We start from the raw sequence: 24,478 nt of genomic DNA, 5'->3' as shown, positions 1-24,478 counted from the left end.
AACCATTGCCTTAACATAACCTCAAAACCACGCCCACCCGGGCGAAACATCTGGGAAAGACAGAGTCCGAGAGAAACTGGCCTGGGATGTTTCTGATGTTTTGATGACCAGTTGATGAAATATTATTTATTTGTTAAGAAATGTTATACATTTGCGCAAAATATGCCGCTATATGGTAGCTTGCACGTCAGTAAGATGGTCAAATTAGAAGTGCAACTGTTTATCATTGTATTATTAATAGTGTGATAACATCACAGTGTACAACATGATCCACTAACCAGGACAACATCATTGAGGTTGGATCTGGCCTTCACATTTCCAGGTAATGTAGGTCGTGATTGGTTGATTTATTGATTGAATACTTTATTAGAAAACTGTCACACATTTGAGCTAAAAGGATAACACGAAAAGGTCCTGGGGACTTGTTTCTATTATGGTCCTATCATGTATTCAATTCATCATGATGCCAAGTGTATATGGGTGACTGACTATTCACTAAATAGTTAAGGTCAGCATTCTAATTTCAGGCAAGAAATTTGCTCCAAGTGCTTAGTTACAGCTGTGGAAAAAGTACTAAATTGTTTTACTTAAGTAACAAGTATCAATACTGCAATGTAGAAATACTCTGTTACAACTTACAAGTAAAAGTCTGGTATAAATGTACTTGAGTAAAACTACAAAAGTATTGGCATCAAAATGTACTTAAAGTACCAAAAGTAAAAGTACTATTATGCAGAATGTCCCATTTCACAGGTTTCAAATGTAGAAAATGTATAAAAAATTCGTTTTTTTCTTCGTTTTTTTCTGTCTTGAGAGATTAAACAAAGTACAAACCTTTTAGAATGAATGGAGGCACTCCATTCTTTTTCATGGATGACATTTTCTTTTTGCATCTACATCTTACAGTCTAACAACAAAGACCTTTTCTCCACACAGAACACAGCTGCGTGTGTTTGTTTGAAGAACGGAAGTGGTTCTTCGGTAGTTCACCATGTCATGGATGTGTGTATCAGTGATCCTCATGCTGGGTCCAGCGCTGTCACAATGCACAGCCTCAGGAAACGCATCAGACCTGGTGGAATACACAGCAGCCAGCTTTAGTGAGAAAGCTCATTCTGGGAAGACACTCTTTGTCTACTTTGGCCATCAAGGTACAGTAAGCCAGTGGTTCTCAAACTTTTTTGTGCCATGGACCCCCAAATTGATATGTATGTGGCCGTGGATCCCCACCTGAGAAAATGTATTGTGCCAGGGACCCCCAGAATCAAAGATTTGTGTTAAAAATGTTAGCCTCACAGCTAAAAGGTCCTGGGTTCGATTCCCGCAGGGGACGCTGTGGGCGCTGGGGGCATGTTCTCCTCCGCGTCATCAGTGCCCATACCCTAGGTGGGGTTGGTGAAAGGGCCTTTCTTTGTGGAGTTTGCATGTTCTCCCTGTGTCTCCTAGGGTAGGTACCCTCACAAAAACATGCAGTAATCCCAGTCACTATACTGCCTCCCCCTGGCCAGCCGGGGCGCCTGATGGAGGGGAAAGGAACTGGTTGGAATAACGTGTTCCTTCCACACGCTACGTCCAACCAGGGACCTCTCCCCTGTCAGGTGACAAGAAGGTCAGTTGGCTCTCATGCATTGAAGGAGGCATGAGCTCGGCCCTGGCCTCCCTAGGTTGGCAGAGGGAGTGTAGTGCCCAGGAATCCAGGATTACATAGACAATTGGCACTGGGTGTAAAAAATGGGGTTACAAAATCGTGGGCTAAAAATTTTAGTTAAAAAAAAAAAAAATGTTAGCCTTTAAAAAAAAAGATTTAAAGATTTGCACACATTTTTTAGATTTTTCAAAAATAGCAGATTTACAAGCTCGTAGCGCGACTCTCAGTGCCGCACTATGAACGTGTAGATCTGCTATTTTTGAATAACCAAAGTATATGGATAAAGGGGTTAAAATGATTGTGACTCTTTATTATCACATTTTGCTGGGGACCCCCTGGTATGGCCCCCACCCGGACCCCACTTTGAGAACCAATGCAGTAAGCTAGTCAATCTTTAGTATAGTCACTAAGTCACATATAGCTTGGGTTGGTTTAGGTTGCCCTGTATGTAGCTTGGGTGTTTTTGTTGGTTTTGTGTTTGATCATTTGTTTGTGAATTGTCACGTCGGTTCATTGTTTATGTTAAATGAACACAAAAGTAAGTCCTGTAAGTCCATATGGGCTGGGCTGGGCTTCCTCCTCAATCAAGCAATCATTTAGTACTGTTTCTCAAAGTCTGGTCCAGGGGTCCAAATGGACCCTTATGGGTCTCTTACTCTGAGAGTAAGTACAAATGGAACCATTTTTTAAATTATCTATAGGACCCAATCTACAATGTAAAATTCTCAGTGTTCATTTAACTAAGTTACCGACCTGTAATGGTCCATTTGGACCCCCTGGGTCTCCGGACCCAACATTGAGAACCAGTGACGTATAGGGCTGGGTAATATATTGTAGCGACCCCACTACAAAACAATACGCTCCAATATATAAATTTTATATAGGTATTGTGATATGACACTAGATATCGTCTGGGATATTTGATTTTGTCTGGCCAGCCCTAATCACATAATACGTAAAAGACTGATTGAAATGTCACTGTGTGCTCTCAACAATAATAGAGAACTTTAGTGTAATCACATAATAAATAAATGACTTATTGAAATGTCACTGTGTACTCTCAACAATAATAGAGAACTTTAGTGTAATCACATAATAAATAAATGACTTATTGAAATGTCCCTGACTATAATAAAAAAAAATCCCCTCAACAATAATAGAGAACTTAGTGTAATCACATAATAAGTAAAAAGACTTACTGAAATGTCACTGTAATCCAAAAATATAGCTCTAGGTAATAATAGAGAATATTATGCCTTAGTTGCACTTTTGTCTACGCACGCACGCACGCACGCACGCACGCACGCACGCACGCACGCACGCACGCACGCACGCACGCACGCACGCACGCACGCACGCACGCACGCACGCTCTCTCTCTCTCTCTCTCTCTCATCTCTCTCTCTCTCTCTCTCTCTCTCTCTCTCTCTCTCTCTCTCTTCTCTCTCTCTCTCTCTCTCTCTCTCTCTCTCTCTCTCTCTCTCTCTCTCTCTCTCTCTCTCTCTCTCTCTCTCTCTCTCTCTCTCTCTCTCTCTCTCTCTCTCTCTCTCTCTCTCTCTCTCTCTCTTTCTCAAACCTTTTCCTCAAATGAATATGTAATTTGCCGTAGACACCATCTGAAAAAAATATGAGATTTGTGTTGTTAAAATCCTTTGAAAATATTCCACATTTTTCCACTTCCTTTCATTTATTTTTGAAAATAGGGCTTAACTGTCATGCTCTCCATTTCTTTGTCCAGTGTCTCCTGACATCTCCTTGTTCCTGGTCCAGCTGGAGAAGTCTGCTGAGGCTCTACTCGATTATGGGATATCTGTTGCCAAGGTTACTTAGTTGTTCTTCAAGTTCTACTGAAGCATACATGCCAGTGGCCTGGGCTCAGAACTGATGTTCATTTTTATATTTATAGTAACTAAACCCCAAGAGCACCTTTCTGCTCTAAACCAAAGTCATTTCATCCACAGGCTCTGCTATAATTACCATTTACCGATAGAAGCTGCCACTTTTTTCATGGCCTAGGGGCAATTTCCAGAGTGGATGCACTTAAGGCTGGTTCAAGGCATATAAAGTCTGTTTCTACCCCAGTAAAATAATTGATGGTTTGATGATGGATGGAGGGAGGGATGATGTTTTAGTAATGATCGCTTTGTCTCTGCAGGTGAATTGCAGTAAAGAGCAGGTGGCCAATTCTGCACAGGAGAGAAGTTGATGAAGAAAGCCTATTTATTCAGGTAAGTTGCATAGATATAATGTAGATACATGCTGATGGTCCCACCAACAATACCATCAGAGGACAGGAAAACAGCATCTGTAGCACTAGCTTCCAAGATCCAGCCTTTCTCACTAGAGATATGCAGTTATTGTCTCCTGTTTTACCTTTTTTTTTACTGGTTATATTCTGAATAACTATGTTGACGGACCCAGAGGAAACAGACTCAACCTACAGATAAGGATAACTGAGCTGCTTGGCTCATAGTCTTTCATTTGATTTGGTTTTCTGGTAATGTGTGAGAGTTTTCTGCACCCTCTAATGGATACACAGCCTCATTACAGTAGTTCAGCATTGCTTTGTGGCTCATTTAAACATACACACTTGATCTATGCCTACTATGAAATGTAATTATATTTATCCAATCATATCAGCAAGTGGATGTAAAAAATAAAATAAAAAGTAGATTGATATTTACATTGTCATTACTGTTTATAAACCTAATTTCATGCCTGGTTAGACAGAAATTGCAGTGCAGCAGTACTTATTGAGTCAGCGCCCCCTAATTTGAAGTCTGTAGATGTTGTCAGAGCTGATAGGAAAGCAGGTGGAGTAGCTGTATACTTTAATGATGTGTTTGGAATGCATCATTAAATAAAGATGCATAAATAAAAATAATAAACAAACAAAACAAAACTAAGATAGCAGCTATCATTTGGAGATTTCACATCTTTTGAATACTTTTCTGTTATATATAAACATATATAAAACAAACTGATAGGGGTACAAACCTGTGGATAGCCAGTCAATTTGGGCATAAACAAGAAGTTGCAGACAAAACTTTGGTCTGATGCACTGTTCATGTTCAAATCATATATACTTTACATTATTTCTGAAAATGTTTCATTTTGGAAATAATAGCCAATTTAACATTGAGGTGCCCACAATGTTTAGGTTCCCACTCGACCTGTATTCATGAGAAGGGGTGTAGGGGGGACTCATGCCCTGAAGGTACGGGGGTACCATGCCCTTGAATGCCTAGTAAGTTGCCGTAGTTCATCACCAGTGTTTTGTACTGTGGGTGAAGAAGTCAATGAAGGGGATGCTAAAGCACTGTTTCCCAAACAGTGGGTCGGGACCCATATGTGGGTCGCGGACCAATTTTTATGGGTCGCGACTCAAATACCCCTTTATTTCTTGTATCCTACATTTAGTTTTTTATTATTATTATTTCAAAAGATTTTCAAAACATTCACGATTTTTCACGAGTTAAAAACAAATGCAAACGTTTTTTTTTCAAAAGAATTCCATAAAAAACTAATACAAATCCATTAATTAGAGGGAAAAAATACTCTTCAGAAGTAGTGAAAATAGCAGATCCACAAGATCCTTATAGATCGGCTGTTTTCACTAGTTTGGCGAAATTTCTCTTTTGGGTCTCAAGCTAAAAAGTTTGGAAACCACTGCGCTTAAGGACAAGACCTGAGAAGTGTGGGAGGTTGAAGACCAGGTGTGCTGTGGCACACTGGATCAGTTGTAGGGTGTTTTCAAGCAGACCAGCAAGGAGGAATTTGCAATAGTCAAGCGTGGAGAAAGGAGGCTTGGATAAGGATCTGGGCAGACTCCTTGGTGTGGAAGGATGCCTTGTTATGGCTCATGTAAAGAACCTCGCATTACCCTTGTGTATGAAATATCCTATACCAGGTTAATTCCCAAACGTTTACAGCTGAGAGACCCAAAAGAACATTTTGTTGTCTTTCTAGGACCCAAACGTACAAAAATACAGCTTGTAGATCTGCTATTTTCACTATTTAATAAAATATTTTTTACATTTATGGATCTTCTTTTACTTTTTTAACATTTCTGGAATTCTTTTGAATAATGTTTTTCTTTTTTCTGAAAAGGGATATTTACTTCTTACATAAAAATGGTTGTTTGACCCAAAAATTGAGTCTGCCAAGCAGACTTCCTGACCCATTGTTTGGGAAACACTGTCCTAGCTAGACAAATAAACTTGCCTTGCCTTACAGGTATGTGTTGGTTTTCTGTCTCTCAGGGGTGGTGAGGTACTGAAGAGCTTTGACCTGGACACTGTGTTTGATGTCAACGCCATAGTCTCTCACATCCTGTTGTAAGTTAACTGGACTCTGATTTATTTTACACCACGCAGGTCAGCGACTCTCAACCTGTGGGCCGGGGCTCACTGTTGGGCCGTGAAGATATTACAAGTGGGCCCCCAAATAATTGGCAAAACATGAAGATTTGATTGATAATATGATATTCATATCAAAACATTAATATAAAAAAGAACTTCATGATATGTTTTCTTTAAAACCTTGAAAATGTCTTTTCATCGTGATAAATAAGTATTTTGATCCATGCCGGAACACAAACGATTGATTGATCATTAAAATAAACATGCTCTGAAAATTAGATTTTTCAAGTGGGCCCTGATCCAGAGGTGGTTGAGAACCACTGACGTAGGTAAATGCCCAAAGGAAACGGAACGCAAGGAGATGTTTTTCTCCTATATTTGTTTCTATTGTGTTTGTACGGTAGGCCTGCTGCATGGGACTTACACCGCCAGGATTAGGGGTTAGATCCATAGTTCTACACACTACTTTCAGGGGAAAGGCTAGAATTACGATACAGAGGATTGGACTGTGATGTTACACAAACAGTCGGAAGTGTGTGTAGCCTGCAATTTCATGGGTTCAAGGGCCCCTTGTTCCTGAAGCTGTTCCACATGGCGCTAGGGGAAAGGATTCCATTCGCTGTGTTTTGCACAGTGAGGTTAGAGCATGGCACTGGCATTGAGGCCCACTGAGTAAAAGCATCCTTCAGATGCCATATGTTCATTGTTATATGTTATAACTTATATATTATAATCTGTGTGGTAAGTGCAATATCTTCCCTGGTAGAGATTTGGTTGATCATACGAAAGACCCGGGTTTGAATCCCAGGTACGGTACAAGAGTTACAGATTTCAGCTTTCAGTGATGCGATGCGAGAGTGCGGTCTAGCCCAAGGGTTCCCAAACTTTTCAGGCTGAGACCCCCCCAAAATAATCATATTTGAACTGGGGACCCGCCACCCTGGCAAGCACTTGGAATATAGGCATTACATTTAGTTTGACTTTGTTCCACAGATAAATATTGTGAAAATAACCGAACTACAACAACTCACAACGTTGTGTACTTGTAGATCGGCTATTTTCACTATGCTTGCCTCTTTCTTACGTAATATTGGACAATTTGGTATTAAAAAGGTCTTAAAGGTAATACAATTTAAAAACTTTAGAAATGTGCAGATACCCTATATACACTTATACTGTATGTTGATTTGTTTACTGTTGAGTGAGAAAACAATGTTGCATTTTAAGCTAATCATCTTGGGACCCCCCAAAATCATTTGGGGACCCCCAGTTTGGGAACCATTGGTCTAGCCAACACCAACTCAGGCCTCCTGAATCGCTGCTCTCCACACCCTTGAGCTCTGCAGTGTTGTTAGCTCCGCTGTCGCGCCGCAGTGCATCTACATAGGTAATACTATATGAATGAACACATAGACCATGTCAATGTTGTATGTATCACATGTCTGTCTCTGTCTTAGTGCCATTCTGTTTGATGAGGTGAGATACGTGCAGTCAGATGCTGACCTGCAGGCCTTGGAGAGGACAGCTAGAGGAAAGACAGACATGGTGCTGGGATACATCCAGATGCTGGGAACACCAGGTAACGCAAGGACAGAGGAATGATGGAAGAAATGGAGAAAAATAATGCTAGAAAGGCTGATATTGTATCGATTAGATTAGTGGTCAATGATTGTGTGATTATTATTGATTGGGTTGATATTGCTTTAATGCCAGTGATTTATGGTCCTTATCAGAACACAGGTCGTTGATGGAGACCGTGTTTGTTTACGGAGCCAAGTACCAGTTTGTACTGACCACTGGAGGACCCATACTGGACCACCTAGGGTAGATTCTAGTCTATTCTATTTAATCATTTTACGTATTTTTATTCAGTTCGATTCTATTCGATTCTATTCGATTTCATTCTGTTATGGTCTAATGTTTTTACCTTGTGGTTTGTACTGCCGTTCCTCTCTCTTACCCCCTCTTTCCCTTCACTCTTCCTCTCCCTTTTCTCCTTCTCCCTCCCTCTATCCCTCCCAATTTCTCTCTCTCCCCTTGCCTCCCCCTCTCTTCCTCTCCCTCTCTCTTGTATTGCCCTATTTCTGTTTCTCCTTTCCCTGTCTCTCTCTCTCTCTCTCTCGCGTCCCTTCATCTCTCTCAGAGTGGGTTCGTCCTCTCGCTCGTCAGGCGTATGGTTCCTCCACTGCAGGGTCCACCGAGGCCTCATGATCCCCATGACCTCTGACCGATGCCCTTTGACCCCTATGAGGAAGCCTCTGTCCACCCTCAACCTCTACTCCTTCTTGCAGCTCATGGAGGCTCCGCTAGTGGTAAACCTCACGGCGGACTCACCTTGTATCGTTTGTTGACATACTTTATAAAGCTATTACAAAATCAATGCAGCTCACTAATTATACCTGACATAGAAGGATGCAAGACTGCACAGTCAAATTCCGAGTGTTAATTTACCTCTGAGAGTGTAAAAATGCACCTGTGTCAGGATCTTACTGTGCAGTCATGTGTTGAGGGATGAAATGAAAGTGAGATTACGCCCACGACGCGCGCTGTCACTTCGTTATTGCCTTCTTATTTACAACCACCAGAGAGCTTCCCATAGACGTGTGCTGAATTGCCGCTGTCTCGATCCACCGTACAAGTGGTGACCCTGAACAAGAGCATCTGAAGTCTAATAACATGTTTTTATGTGCCCTCCACCCAACCTGTCACACCTCCATGACCAACAGTCTGAGGTGTACGAGGACCCGTCCTCTGTCCATCTGTCCCAGGGTCCCCATCTCCACACCCCACTGCTCTTCCTGTTCTCGCGCCCCGGCACTGAGCACCTGGACCTGGACACAGCCACTACTCTAGCCTGGAGGCTCCGAGGCCTTGCCCAGCTGGTGTTGGTACACAGGTGAGTGACAAAAATAGATACACACACGCATATACACAAATCCAGGGCCTGTACTACAAAGCTGGTACGAAGCAAGGTACTGTAACTTCAGGTTAACCCCAGTGGGTAATCAGGGTTACGAGTCAGTGGTTCACTTCGTACATCGCCGTGATTTATGCTGTGTGTGTGTGTGTGTGTGTGTGTGTGTGTGTGTGTGTGTGTGTGTGTGTGTGTGTGTGTGTGTGTGTGTGTGTGTGTGTGTGTGTGTGTGTGTGTGTGTGTGTGTGTGTGTGTGTGTGTGTGTGTGTGTGTGTGTGTGTGTGTGTGTGTGTGTGTGTGTGTGTGTGTGTGTGTTCTGTTTCTGTGTTTCCAGGGAGAGTCCTGCAGTGAAAACTCCTCAGGAATATAATGCTGCTTACAGGCTGCCTGGGCAGGTAAAGTTGTTCATTTTCCATAGAAGTAACTGTCTGTATGTTTACTGTGCGTCAATATTAACATGTTTATACCATCAATACTTTGTATTCCTTTTCCCTAGGGGTCAGAGGTGAAATATTTGACCTTGACCAACCTTGAGGAGGTCTTGGAACTCTTCACAGACCAAGGGGGCGAGGAGGAGCAACACGGAGAGGAGGAGGAAGATGAGGAAGAAGAGGCAGAGGAAAAGTGGTCAACGATAGGTGAGAAAGAGAGAGAAAAAAAATTATGAGAAAAATGATTATTGTTTGAAAAGATTACGTTGCTATTTATTATTACATAAATTCTGTGTTCACAAAAACTGTTTCCACCTGAAGCAAGTGTAAAAATACTTCAGAAACAGCAAGGGATGAAGAGACTGTCTATATTTCTGTCTCTGACTGTATTTCTGTCTGTCTTTCTGTTGCTAGATATGTTGGACGATGAAGTGGGCGAATCTGTCTACAGAAACAGAGGCCATTCTCTGGACATGGACTCTGTCACCCAGCTGACCTCAGACAACTTCCACGATGCAGTAGCTCAAAGTGGCCTCACGGTGGCACTCTTCTACCTCAAATGTAAGTCAGCACAACTCAAGTTGTTGGTGATAGAGCTTGACATCGTCAGTTTTACCTGGATCACACTATGTTTGTGTGTCGTGTTGATTTAATTTGTTTGTAGTAATTGATATCCACATGAGTGTCCACAAATGATATTTAAAATGTAAAGTTTTATGAAAATGTTTAAATCAATTCATTATAGCTGTACCTGGGACACTTACCAGAGGAAATTTCAGGAAGTGACAGATATCTTATGAAAATATTCATGGCTGCAGGGAAAAAAGTCATTACTCGTAAATGGCTACAGACGGAATCTCCATCTGCGGAAGATTGGCTTCAAGTAGTCTCTGAGATTTGTGACATGGAGAGGATGACTGCTAACTTGAGGATGAAGAAAGAGATATTTGAGAACAAATGGGGGAAATGGATTGATTATGAGCGACAAGAGGTCTAGGGAATAGGATAGTTATTTCAAATAAATATCTGTGTTTGGTCTTGATACAATACTTAACCCATGACATACATACTCATGTACTGTATATACACAACGCATGACTTCTTAAATATATATATATTTATATATGTGTATATATGTTTTTCTTTTCTGACGATCTAGGGAGAAGGTACTATGTGTGAGATGATATAAATGAAACTGGTTGTTGTAAGAATTGAACGAGCTAAAACCTTTTGAACAGAAAATATACAGTTTTCATTTACTATCGCACCTGTGCCTTCCTTCTATTCTATTTTATTTTATTATTATATAAGATGATGTTTGGCAGCATATGTGATGTCTATTGTTTGTCTTTTGTTTTATGTGTTTTGTTCTCGAAAACTTAATAAACTTTTTTTTAATTCATTATAATTAAAATGTAATAATATTATGTATAATAGGGTAGTGTCGCAATGTTCTGATGTAATGGCTTCCTCTCACCACCAGGGGATGCAGTTTCCATGGCTTTTCTCAGCTCCTTCGTTGAGGTGGCAGAGAGACTGGCAGGTAAAGATGTCACCACAGTAGAACCGTTATCTCGGCAGGTTTCATTTTGTTTCGTTTCAAGACATGAGTGTATTACGAGTTATTTTCACTTTTTTTCATGGGGTGTTAAAGTGGCTGATTGGCCTTAGAATGAACTAAGAACCAGTTGAAAACGGAACTATTGTTCATTCATACATAAACATTAGCAAAATGTAGCTAGCTACATTAATGACTCTAGGGGTCGATGGATAGCTAGATAGGTACTGTAGGTAGGTAAGTAGATGGATAGATAGATGGATGGATAGATAGTGCATACATAGATGCATACGTCTACGTAGACTGAAAGATATCGACCAATTGATCATTCTCGTTAACTGGTTGATTGCCTGTTCAGACTTGGAGGTTCAAGACGTGCAGCTGGGCGTGGTCGACTGTGGAGAGTGGACGCTCCTCTGCGCTGCGCAGCCAGTCGGCTCCCACCCTGCTCCGTTCCAGCCAATCACGGCCTTCCCCAGCGTGCTGCTGCTCCGCCCCCAGGATGTTGCTCAGCGCTACAATGGAATGCTGGGTAGTGAGGCGCTGCATCGTTTCATAATGCTGTGAGTTCTTGCTAACAACCACGTAAAGAGGTACAATGGAACATGAAGTTCATAAACACCTTTGCTCTGAATTCCATATTCCATGTTGACCAGCCTTAATGTGAACCACATTTGTTCCCTGTAATTTATGCATGGACACAGATGCAAAAGGAACACTGAGTCAGCTACACACTAGAGCCAGACTAGTGCTAGATTTTAAGTTCGATCCCTATTTTGGTAGCCCACTGATTACCAATGTTTTGTTAAAGAACTTAACAAGGGGAAAAAAGGCAAGTCTTGTATTTGTAGTTTAACTTATAAGTAAATAATTAAATAGAAAATAAACACAAATAAATATTTGATAGATTTTTTTTTTATTAGCCATATTAAACATCAATATATGAAAAGAAGATTTGGGTTTGATTATACAAACAAGTAAATATAAAATACACATGAACTGAACTTTATTTTATTTAAACATTTATGCCCTATTTAAAATGCAAAAAAAGAAGCAGGTCTACAAACTGCAAATCAGCTATTTTATCATTTTTTATTTTAATTTAAAGGTTAAAAATAAGGTCACATTGGCAGCATAATTGCAGATACCAATAATGTCAAAAATGTCAAATAATACCCGATAAATCGGCCAAACCCATATATCGGTCGGTCTTATACATGAATGCATAAATAAATACAGACGGGAAAGGAACACTGAGTCAGTTACACACACACATGCAAATGAGCTGTGTGTGTTTACGTTGGTCTTTCCTGTTTCCTAATCCAACTGGAAACAATGAACGGTCCAGTAAAAGCTGGTTTTGTGTGTTTTTGTGTAACTACAAGTGTGTGGTCTGGTCTCACTCCTCAGGAGTCGTTTGGCATCCCCTGTCCTGTTGGCCTCCCAAGAGGAAGTGACATTATTTCTCCAGGAAGTGCCCCTACCGTACCTAGCTGACTACAGGCCTGACAGGGTACTGGGGCTGTTCCGGACGCACACAGACACAGGTACTGTACATGGGGGATGTGTGTGTGTGTGTGTGTGTGTGTGAGACTAATTTGTTATGTCACACCATTTAATTGGGACTAATCAAAGACGTGGGAACTGTGAACATTAGAAAGCCTGCTTTTAAAAGATGATGACACAGTTGTAGCAGATCTCAGGTAATCAGAAAGGTTGTTCCAGAGAGTAGAACTACTATGGTGACTAAATACACCATCACCAGATTTACATGTTATGATGGCTGATCTACAAGTTCTTCACTGTAGCCGATCTGCAAGTTCACAACGCGTCGCAGATGCAACACGTTGTGAACTTGTAGATCGACTATTTTAGGCGTGTGACACCATCGTACGACTTAGGTAAGTATTGATCTGGTTTAAAACGTTTTCATCTCGGCACAAATCTTTGGTCTGAACTAAGCTTTTACTGTAACTGGACTTGCCACTTCTGTCTGTCCGTCTGTCTGTCTTAGATGTACCAGTCTTTATTGAAGCAGCGAAGTCACTAAGAGGAGAAGTGCTGACAGCTTTACTGACGGATGGACTTGCGGAACGATGGTAAGTATAGTAGCCCTTAACACACGGCTGTGTGCACTCGCTTAAAAGAACCAGAATCGGTTTGATTCACTCTCATGTACTACAAATTGAGTGTTTCGTTTACAGCCTGCACCACAGCCAGACCTACAGTATAGCATAAGGTGAAATGAGATGGTACATGTTTTAAGAATTGACTCTTTAAACCCATTACAGAGATTGAAGTCATTTACAGGGCAAGTACCAGCACTGACACTATATAAACACTATAAATACAGAGGAAGAACTATGTAAGAAAAACAAGCGTGTCTGGAGAAGCACATTCCTACACAGTCTGTGCATTCTCATCCAACCCACGTGTTAGCACAGACTTTGGTCAGTCTCAATCTATACGTCTGGTTTGTCCTTTTCATGATTATAGCTAGATATGTATTTATATACATTGTCTGTATTTCCTCTCATCAGCTTGTAAAATACAGAAATGCCTGATTTAAAGGGCCAAGCAACTATAAATGTAATTATAACTACTATACATACTGTATATAGTTTCTTTCTAAGTCAAGTGAATAGCAGAGTTCACACCACAGCTATAACAAAGACAATGATGAACGATATATTCATAGTAATTGTTATAGCCCTTGGTGTGAACAACCCTTAATAAGCCGGTCCGGGCACCTAGGCTCTAATGTAGCCTGACAGCGCGTCGCAGGTTCGAGTCCCGTTCCCGGCGATCTTTGCTGCATGTCTTTCCCCACCTCTCTCCTTGTTTCCTGTCTGTCTCTACTGTAATCTATCAATAAAGGCCAAAAAGCCAGAAAAAACATATTTAAAAAAAAAGAATGGGTTGCACATTGTGTCGCACACCAAATATAGTCGGTCTACAAGCTCACAACGCGTGTCAGTGCGATGCGTTGTGTAGATCTGCGATTTTCTGTGCGCGACACTTAATATTGCGAACGCGGCGCCTCCGACCAAGTGGAGCTTACTATGTAACCCTGCTCAGGTTGTGTGTCTGTCTGTCTGTGTGTCAGTCTGTGTTCATGCTCTCATAATGCTCTGATTACAATACACAACAGCCTGCTCTGATTACAATGCACAACAGCCTGCCACACACACACACACACACACACACACACACAATGTCAATGTTCTCTCCCCATCACGGTGAAATAACACGGATTACAAGTCCGTAAATACACAATATTTTCGAGCTGCGTTCGCTTCCAGCGTTCGCGCGTCTTACTTGTGTACTTATAATGTGTGTGTGTGTGTGCGTGTGCGTGCGTGTGTGCGTGCGTGCAGGGCCGTGGACTACGATGTAGACCTTCCTGTGGTGCTGGTATTTGGATCTTCTAGGACACACACACACCCCTCCTCCATCCCCATCCCGTCGTCTTCTGAAGAGCTGGCCACACACATACACTCCGCCCTGCTCCACAGCCTGGTACGTCTGACTGTGTGTGTGGGGCGGGGGGGCACATGTGTGTTTGTGAATGTGTTCCTTATGTTTGTATTCAAGATTCAAGAGTTTGTTTGTTACATGTCAAATACGAGTACATAAGAGTACTTCTTGTGTACTCGTTCTTTGGTTTGGCTTATCCCAACATTGTAGCAACAATAACTGCAATAACAAAGAAATAATAAAAAATAGCAATAACAGTAAGAAATAGCAAAGTATGTACGTACAGTGAGATGCTTGAAGCATGGTTCTTAATGTTATCCATATGTGTGTGTATGTGCGCACTGCACAGTATGTGTGTATTATTATCTATTTACATGTGTATACTGTACATCACACAGTGTGCATACGTTGGTGTGTGCAGTCTTGATATGCAAAGTGTGTGCGTGGTAAAGTATGTGTATGTGTACTGCACATGTATGTGTGCATGTTTGTGTGTGCAATCTTAGTATACAAAGTGTCAAGTGCTTGTGTGTGTGATGTGTTTACCACTTAAACCCTATACTTGGTTGACCGGGGTCCCCCTGGGCTCTATCCCTAGGTCTGCTTCTTTTTTCCCAGACACCAAATCTCTTCACCGAAAATAGCCGATCTGCAGGCTCACAACACTGAATAGCTAATGGCAAATAGCCAATCTACATGCACGTTGCGTTGCTCGTAGATCGGCTATTTTTGCAGAATGTTCACCCCAGAATAGGGACGTTGGGGTTCTTGCGGTTAATTAATATAGTGGACGTGTGTGGGGTGCTATGTGTGATTGTGGAAGATTGTATGGACCTGCATGCTTGTTATGAGTTACGTAAAAACAAGCTAGTACCTACTAACAACGTAACAAGTAGTAGTGTGTCTGCCGTAGTGATCATTTGAATGAATGTCTATGTTCTATATTAACATAGCCATTTGTTTTTTTGGTTGACAGTGGTGCCCATACAAAAAAAAATTTGTCCCTATCGTGACAAACAAAGCCGAAATCCAACTAGTGTCTCACGATCACATGCCTTGATTTCATGAGCTGTTGGGATTCCGTCCCTATGTAAACAGACGTTGGGATAACAGCCACATAAAGAATGTTTATGAAACTCCCAGGACGTTTTGTTGGCTCGCATATGGATGCACTCAGCGGTATGTCCCAGCTAACAAGCTCCATATGGAGACTGACAGTGCACTCGGCACAGGGTTTCTCCAAGGTCAAATGAGTCCTTCGTCACAGAGGGCGGTGCGCGCATGTGTGTGTTTGACTTTGCGCGCACACTAAAGTAAACGTTCGCAGCTGCGTTAACACGGAACCAACGCCTTTGAATGTTCCATTCTTCACTCTTTCTGCACCCCTGCTTTCTCTCTCTTATCCTACTCTTTCTGCCCTGCCCTCCCCTCTCTCTCTCGTTCTCTCTCTCTCCTCCTATCCATCTCCCTCGCCTCCTATTCCATTCTACATCCATCTCCCTCACCTCTCGCACCCTCCTCCTCCTCCTCCTCCATCTTCCAATCTGTCTCCCTCTCCTTCAGCCGGAGCTGACGGTGGACAACCTGCCCTCCTACCTCTCGCTGGGCAAACCCCTCCTGCTGCTGTTTGTGGGAGAGGAGGAGGACGAGCGAGGGAGGAGGGAGAACGAGGCGGCGGTGGAGGAGATGGGAGGAGTAGTGGAGAGAGCAGGAGGAGGAGAGGAGGTGGAGAGATACCTGCCCTGCTGGATTCACCTGTACGTACTGCCGAGGAATTTAATTTCAAGGACCCCCATAACTCTGAGAGTGTACAAATGGAACTTAATGGTTCCATTTGGTGTAGAGGGGGAGAAAAGGAGGGGGTCAAGTACAGACCCCTGGGGGACCCTGGTAAATGAAGTATGTCGGGTTTAAGTGGTTAATTCATTGATGTTGTTTTACTGAATGTCAGACTGGTCAAAGTGCAAATCAGTCTTGTGACTGTCCGTTCGTTCACACAGTGTCCGGATAGGCGGCAGCCAACAGCGTAAAAAACAACAAATTATGGCTGCCAATCTTTGTTTAATGACCCGAGCATTGCTCACACAAAGAACAAGAGATGCCAGCGACTACTCAATGAATTAATTCTTTATTGTGGCAACTGCACACACAAACACAAAGGAAGACAGGGTGATAACGTCACCTCCTCTTATCTCCAAAAATGGAACGCAGTGCTGAACAAAAGGAAAACAAGGAGCAGAGACTAGAACTAAATAAGTTAGTCAAAATGCATACTGCATCAACATCATCCAATGCGTAACTGTCCATATGTTTTAACCACTTAAAACCTTTATACTTCATTGACTGGGGTCCCCCAGGGGTCTATACTTCTTCTTCCCTTCTTTTTCCCCTCTTGTCTACACCAAATATATTCACAGAAAATAGCCAATCTACAAGCTCATAGATGCAAGGGTTCATGTCGTTAATTAATATCTGGTATTTATGCTTTATATTGCACCTGAGAATCTACAAGCTCACAACACATCGCAACATGACACATTGTGAGCTTGTAGATCTGATATTTTCGCCAAATGTTTGCTTATATTCGCTGAATGTTTGCCTATTATTACATGCCCAGAATAGAGATGCTAGGGTTCATGTGGTTATATTGATGGCTGTGGAACAAACAAACACTGCACATAATTTTTTTGAGACGGGTGCATAGGAGAGGGATGAATGGTTCAAAGATGCTCCAACAAATACAACTGGCCGCGCTCGTGGGTAGGAAGTTGACAGTGATCTAGCAACTCCTACAGCTTGGCCTATTCAGGAGAGAGCAGAACTGGGAGGGAGTTTGTTCCTCCCCATGCGTAATGTCCTCCTGGTGAAACTCCTCACCGCCAGGCTGGTGACTCCATGTATATAGGGGGATGTGGTTGTCTTCACCAGTGGTTCCCAAACGTTTTAGCTTGTGAAATTTGTATCTCCCAAACTAGTGAAAATAGACAAACTCAAACCTCACAGCGCACCCTGATGCGACACCTTGTGATCTTGTAGATCAACTATCTTCAGTACTATTTTTCTTTTTTACTTTACTTTTCTTTTATGTATGAAGAAAAAATATATATTTACTTTACTCACGACCCATAAAACTGTGTCCGTGACCCACAAATGGGTCCCAAGCCATAGTTTTGGAAACAGTGGTCTACACCCTTCCCAAAACCAACCAGTAGGTGTTGGCACAGTGACAGGAACTATTTACATTAGGGGAATTGGCATAAGGACTAAATTGGGGAGAAAATATAAAAGACAACAAAAACAGTTTATCCAACAATTCAAATGTTAGTGTCCTTCACCAGTTCTGTTTGTGGAATACTGATTTATTGACTGACTGAAAATGATAACTAAATATTTCCCCTGCTCTTTCTTCCTAAGAGGCCATACTCCAGCTGGAGCCTCTGTCCTAGAGTCCTACCTGGGCACTCTGCCCGCCCTCCCTGCTCTGGTTCTCTCCCATCTGCCCACTGGACGGGAGCTCTACCACTACCCCCCTAACTCCCCCATAGTGGCACACTCCATCATGCAGTGGCTAAAGAGGATAGCGGACGGGACTGAACCACCTGCAGGTAAGATTGGGGGTGGTGGAGGTGGGGGATATATGCTACCGTATAAGATGATAGAATACAACATACTGGTAGAAAGGAAAAGACATACAAACAAGTTCTGGAAATGTATGACATTTTAAAAGGGAAATTAATGGAGTAGAGGAGAAGAGACCTATTCTATCCAGATCGCTGATAGACAGCACTTTCAAATGTTTCAACCTCATGTTGCAGTTCATGTTTTACCCTCTAGGGGGAAGTAAAGTACAACTGTCATGGTTTTCTAAAACCAAATTGTGGTGCTGAAGTAACTGTACTGTCTTCCAATCTGGTTTAAGTTGAGCAACGTTATTTTTCCAGGCTTAAAATTACCTCTGCAGTGAATTTGCCCTATTCCTGATTCATACACTGCCTCTTCACTTTCATCTAATCTTTTCACATCTCAGGAACACTGTGTGCTGTAAACATCTAATATTCTATGGTTCTGACACTTGTTCTCCTTGCTATTAGTTTGTTACAATCTTGGTGCCCCACAAGCTCATATTGTTTTCATTTGCTCTGGTTAAGTCAGCTAATTGCCTAAAACCCTACACTATACAGCATACAGTAAATCTCCCTGGCTTTCTCTCTTCTTTTACTGTCTCTTTCTCTCACTCTTTCTGTCTTTCTTTCTCTCTCTCTCTCTGTCTCTCATTGTGTCTCTTTCTGTGGCATGAGCGCATGCTGAAACTCGAGCTCTGCTTGCAGACAAATGCGCCTTTGACATATGTTAGCAGCAGGCCAAGATAATAACTGCTTGCACATCAACAGATATGACCTCACTCCATCTGCCAGCTTTAGCCTATCACACTGTGGTCACCGTGTCAGGTTTGTATAGGCCTGAGAGATGGAGGGAAAGAGACACACAGAGACAAAGAGAGAGAGAGACTGTGAGACTGTGGCCATCCAAAGAACTTTGTCTAGCAGGAAATACAGCAGGATTTGCTGTCCTAACATCTATTAGTTAAAACAGCAAGCGGTATCCAGTATGCTTTCTGGGATAAGCCAACGTGCTTTGAATATATCAGCGGGGGTCCCCTTACTACAGAGAATGTGAGGTTGAGGAATTAGATTACCCAGACGCAGAACGCAGGACTTCAAGAGGACGCTGTTGGAATGCACAAGTAAAAGTATGTCATATAAGGTATCTGAGCTGTACCCATCTCAGCATTTAGTGTGTAATTAATTACCAACAGACAGATTTTCAGTACATATTTCATATTTCAACACATTGCAGTTTATGTTGCATTACGTAATTGGTTTTAAAGATATGCTGAGTTGCATTCTGTCACTTGTAAACGATGTGCCAAGTTGTCCTCTCCTCCACTCCTTAAGTTCTTGTCAGCGGGTGAAAGCCAACCCCAGATATACTCTTGTTTTGGAATGATGCTCTCTTCTGATACAAAAACACTGTTACAAACCAACTGTGGACCATAAGTAAAGATTGAGGAGAACAGTAATTCCCCATTTGATGTTTCTTTTTTAAATATCTGGGACCACGATCTATGTACACTCTAAAATGTACTGTTAATATAACTCTCAGCGTTACAGACCTTAAGGGTCCATTTGGTTCCTATCAATCATTTAGCTGGGGATCCCCTGGAACCGCCTCAAGGACCTCAGTGTACCTTTAAGGCTTTGTTTTGAAACCACACACAAATCATCGTAAAAAATGTGTTTGAGTTTTTAGGCTGTATTATTTATTTTCATTTTCAATCACTTCATGTATTGTTTATTTAACAGAGATCGTGCACAATTAAGGGGAAAAAAGAATTGCACCAGAGATGGCTACACGCCAATATTCAGTCCTATCAGGGGTTGCAAGCACATAACTACAGTATAAATTCACAGTACAATACACAATTACAACAGCACAAAATGCTATTTGACAGTGAAAACCTTGGTCAGTTAGTGAGTGGAGATTAGGTGGAAAGTATGGGGCAGTCAGTCTGCTATTTTAATCTGGAAGCTAAAGCTCATAAATGGCCTCATGTGGAAAAAAATGGACAAGCAAAATTACGTTTTTACAACTAATATGAAAGGGATTTTACAGTGATATGTGAGCCTATAGCTGGGGTAATTTCCATCCATTAATGCAGTCATGGCAGCGTGCGGTGGTGTCTGCTATCTCTCAGCGTTGAGCAGGGCCTCGTAAATGTTTTTGCACTCAATACGTATTTCTAAAATCTTCTGTGTTAATTCATCCATTTGTAACTCTGAGAGTGTACAAATGTAACCTCACAGAGTTAAAAGTACCACCGCAGATTTTACTCTGCAGTGGTTCTCGATCCACTTGAATTGTGATGATCTCACCTGAAGGCATTACTCTGTGTGAGAAGAATGTAGATGAGAATAAGAATGCAGACCTCATTCTAATTCTCATAATAAAAGGGTCTCTAAGTGCTGCTGCTGCTACTGATGATGGTGATGGTGATCGTTCAGTTAATTTAAGGGTTAAGTCATGAACCTTTGGCTGTTTTGAACTTTGACCAGTATAGTTGAACGCCTGAACACAGCAGCAACGGTCTCGTTCATACTCGTCTGTCGTCTCTGATCTGCCAGACACTCCATAACCAATCTGTCACTATTACCAACAACATTCCATTCATTTTCTCTGTTAAACCTCCACAGATGTGTTTTGTTTACCGGTAGGCTAGATTAAGTATTTGCCAACAATCTACTTACTGGCTTATTTTTTGCAAGGCAAGCTGAGATTGTTTATAGTGGCCTTACACCAACCGACTTCTAAACGATTTCACTGTCGCAGTCCAGTCTTAATAAAATCAGAACGGGTGGTAGTTTGAGACGACTTTACCGTAGGAACCTTTTATATGTCATGTTAGTGTTAGTAAAATACTTACAAGCAATTAGTAAACATGTCGTCCCCCACCAGCAACAGTTTTAAATTGGAACTTCAAACTCAGATTCCTTTCAAAGCCTGTTTTGCACAAAATACATCATCACGATGGCAGCGTTCCATCTGCTCCAAATCTAAATCACACATTTTGGAGCCTCTGAACCAGGGCTACTACCCAATCTTTTTTTTTGCCCCAAGAACCCCTTCCAGTATTTTCAATACCTTCAATCCCGGACCCCGGGACAGAATCAAGTAACTTACTAAATATTTATTCATTATTAACCATGTATGTACAATTTTACTGTTTTTATACTTGCATAATGTTGATATTTCATATTGTTGTCCTGAAACGGACATTATCATACCGTTGGAATGAATTTCATCATGTCTGATGTAAATCTGACCAGGTACTGTATAGCATACTGATACTGTCATTATCTATCGTATGCATGCATGGAATGGAATGAAATGCATTACATTTTCATGGCTGAACATCACAAGACAAAGTGCAACGCAAAGCAATCTAAGCAATCTACACGTCGTTGAAATGTTGATTAGACTGGGGGATTATGACGTGCGTTGGTTGTGTGTGTGTGTGCACACAGCGATGGAGGCGCTTTGTCACAAATAAACTCACCTGCTCGAAGAATCATGAGAAGTTGATAAACCCAACACTTGACCGTAATAATTATGTGGCACTCTCACTCTCTCTTTCGCTTTGATTCAGTAATGTCCTGGTTGAGACGGACAGACTGGGGGGGGGTTGGATTTGTTCACTATACATTGATGGCTTGTTAACGATCATCATTGATTCAGAATAGACGGGTAAAAGTTTTTTTTTCTATGTTGAGGGGCCTCTATAGACCTCGGACTCTGTCTTTTCCCGGTGTTTCGCCTAGGTGGGCGTGGTTTTGAGGTTAGGTTTAGGCATAGTTTATGTGAGGTTAGGCATAGTGTTTGTGAGGTTAGGGTTTAGGCGCCACCTGGGCAACACAGAAAGAGGGAGTATAGACATATACCCACCAACTTGCTCATGTCCTGCCGACTGCATCCCATGACTGGCACAGCCCTGGGTTGGCAACCTGGCCTGGCGGGGATTTGTGCTCAGAAGAGCACACTTTTCTAGTTGATTCTGCACCCGTTCTGTACACGGGTGTACACATCCAATTAATATGAACAAGTAAGCAGGGCACCCGCTGGCCTAGTGGTCCAGGCGCATACCACATAGGCTGGTAATCCAGTCTGACAGCGTGTCACAGGTTCGACTCCTGATCCCGACGGCCTTTGCTGCATGTCACCCCCCCATCTCTCTCCCCATTTCCTGTCAGCCTCCTTTCCTCTCAAATAAAGGCAGAAAAAGACCCAAAATTATATTTAAAAAAAAAAAGTAATCAAGTAAAAATTACCATATCTGTCAACCTACCTCTCCCTCAACCTCTAGGAATGATGGGTAATGAACGATGGAGGCCCGCGGCTCCATTTTACGACTTCCTGTCGGTCATGGACCAGGAAGCACCTGGTCACGCCCAGCAGCGAACGCCAAAGACCAAGGAGAAGAGAGGAAGGGGCGTGGGAAGAAATGACAGCGAAGAAGACAAAAACCATGAGGACGAGGAGGTGCTGAGGGGTAGAGGAGGAGACGACATGGGGTCCGATCCGTCCACAGCTCCACTGCACTCTGAGCTGTGACAGATAGAGGAGAAGGACACGGAACGAGAACAGGAGAAAGACATTGTTTTAAACCACTTCTCTATGCTTTGTCCGCTCATTTTTTTCCCTCTACGCTACGCCATTTGTCAAAAATATCTTATGTACAGTGCAAGCTTGTTGATTGACTATTTTTTGATGAATGGCTGCTTATTAATTCCAAATCTTCACCTACTATGACATGCCCAGAATAGGGACTCTAGGGTTCAAGTGGTTAACCACTTAAGCCATATACTGTATACTTTGTCATTCGACAAATAGGAGCTACTGTAATAACTGAACATTTTGAAATTTCTTGGAAAATGTTTTGTTTGAAAGTTTTAGCCAAAACGTGACACACACGCAAAGTGTTGAGTTAATTTCCCTATGGAAACCTCTGAAAATATTATATCACAGAGGGCATCCAATTATCCTGGAAAATGGCAGTCTGGATAAACACTGTCTATACGGGATATGACTTGGCAAGAAAACGGAGAGATACATGCAGAAATAGAGGAGAGAAGAAGACAAGGTGAGGGATGGAGAGAGCAGAAGCTACTGTGAATTTCTTTTTTATAGTTTTTTATACCAATGGATATATTTTTTGATTTATTGTATTTACAATCTGTCACATGCACACACACACACACGCACACACACACACAAACATTGACTCTCTCTCACACACACACACACACACACGTGTTTTCCCAGAGATGTTTACAAGGACTGTACTGACTGGACGTATGATTGGCACCCAGTGGGTAGGTGGTTTACCTGATTAGCGGGTAAGATGTTCTATTTTTATAATGTTGTGGTTTATCATGCAGCCATTTCAACCAAACCTCTCACTGCCATCCTCAACTTGACCATGAGATCATTCTCAGAATGTGCTCATAAAGTCTTCTGCTGTATTCATTCCCTCCTCTTCAGTTTTGATATTATGTCTAGAATAGACCACACTTATTTATAGTTGGCTACCTTGGTCTGACTTACCAGAAAGGTAATTTTTGTAAAAAGTGGATACTTCCTGACCAAGTTGCAATTAAGAGGCACAATAACTTAGTTTTTTTCCCTCCTTTCAGCATATGAATAATGTACTGTATATATGTAATATATTGTATTATTCACAATGGCTTTTCTTTATTTGTACATCATTGTTAATGAAGAAAGAGAATTCCCTCGATACACTGGATTTATGACTTTGTGAAACATTTGTCAATGTTCCATCCAAATCTTTGTTGAGTGGATTTCCAACCATGGAAACACCTGGAAAATGAATATCGCAGCGGTCATCATTATCCTGGAAAATCAATGGCTAAGTCCAAAATACAAGTCTTTTTATTTTATTTTATAATTATTCCCCAGACCTCAGAAAGCACGCTTACAACCTCACAAACTGATAACACAGTCATAAAAACCATTCCCCCATGTAACTATTTAATAATCTTTCCTTGTGAAACTATATCACATTCCACCATAATCCTTTACCTATTTTCCCTGAAATGTCACTGCCACTAAAACGGCAATGACCGGTGACCTTTTTGCGTCGGAGCTGATCTATTTACCATTTCACGCACATAAATGTCCTGGAAAGGCCATCCTGTATTTTCCTGTCATCCTCAGTGTCCTATTCCAGAATGACAACGGCACCATGGAAACCAATGCGTCAGGGTTCCTGGCCGCCGCTGGTGACAAAGACGAGCTGTTCTGATTGAGCTGACAGGTGGTTTGACAGGTCTGTGAGGAAGACGAGCTGTTCCGTCTGCAAAGTCTTGTGAGCTTGTAGATCTGCTATTTATATGTATTTATTTTAAATGCCTATAATGACATGCCCAAAATATTGATTCAAGGTGTTTCACTAGTGTTAAAGTCGATAGGGGAAAATCCACCATAAGACGATCTAAAACTTGGAGATTATTGTATT

General features: G+C 41.8%; 1 protein-coding gene across 1 annotated transcript; it reads left to right on the top strand.

The window, feature by feature from the left end:
* The first annotated feature begins 98 nt into the window (after positions 1–98).
* txndc16 (thioredoxin domain containing 16) lies at positions 99–23,739 on the top strand. Its single transcript, XM_080422723.1, is given in 21 exon segments — positions 99–322; positions 937–1,151; positions 3,386–3,468; positions 3,803–3,830; positions 3,833–3,875; positions 5,910–5,984; positions 7,466–7,587; positions 7,742–7,832; positions 8,152–8,320; positions 8,735–8,904; positions 9,257–9,317; positions 9,419–9,560; positions 9,768–9,914; positions 10,837–10,896; positions 11,270–11,474; positions 12,322–12,458; positions 12,926–13,010; positions 14,289–14,430; positions 15,952–16,145; positions 17,803–17,993; positions 22,307–23,739. Coding segments are annotated over 20 exon segments (2,553 nt in total). The 5' UTR covers positions 99–322; positions 937–991; the 3' UTR covers positions 22,555–23,739.
* The last annotated feature ends 739 nt before the right edge of the window (positions 23,740–24,478 follow it).

This window comes from Gymnoscopelus braueri (assembly GCF_963280865.1).
Source record: "Gymnoscopelus braueri genome assembly, chromosome: 24".
Lineage (NCBI taxonomy): Eukaryota > Metazoa > Chordata > Actinopteri > Myctophiformes > Myctophidae > Gymnoscopelus > Gymnoscopelus braueri.
This window is presented reverse-complemented; position numbering and strand designations above follow the sequence as displayed.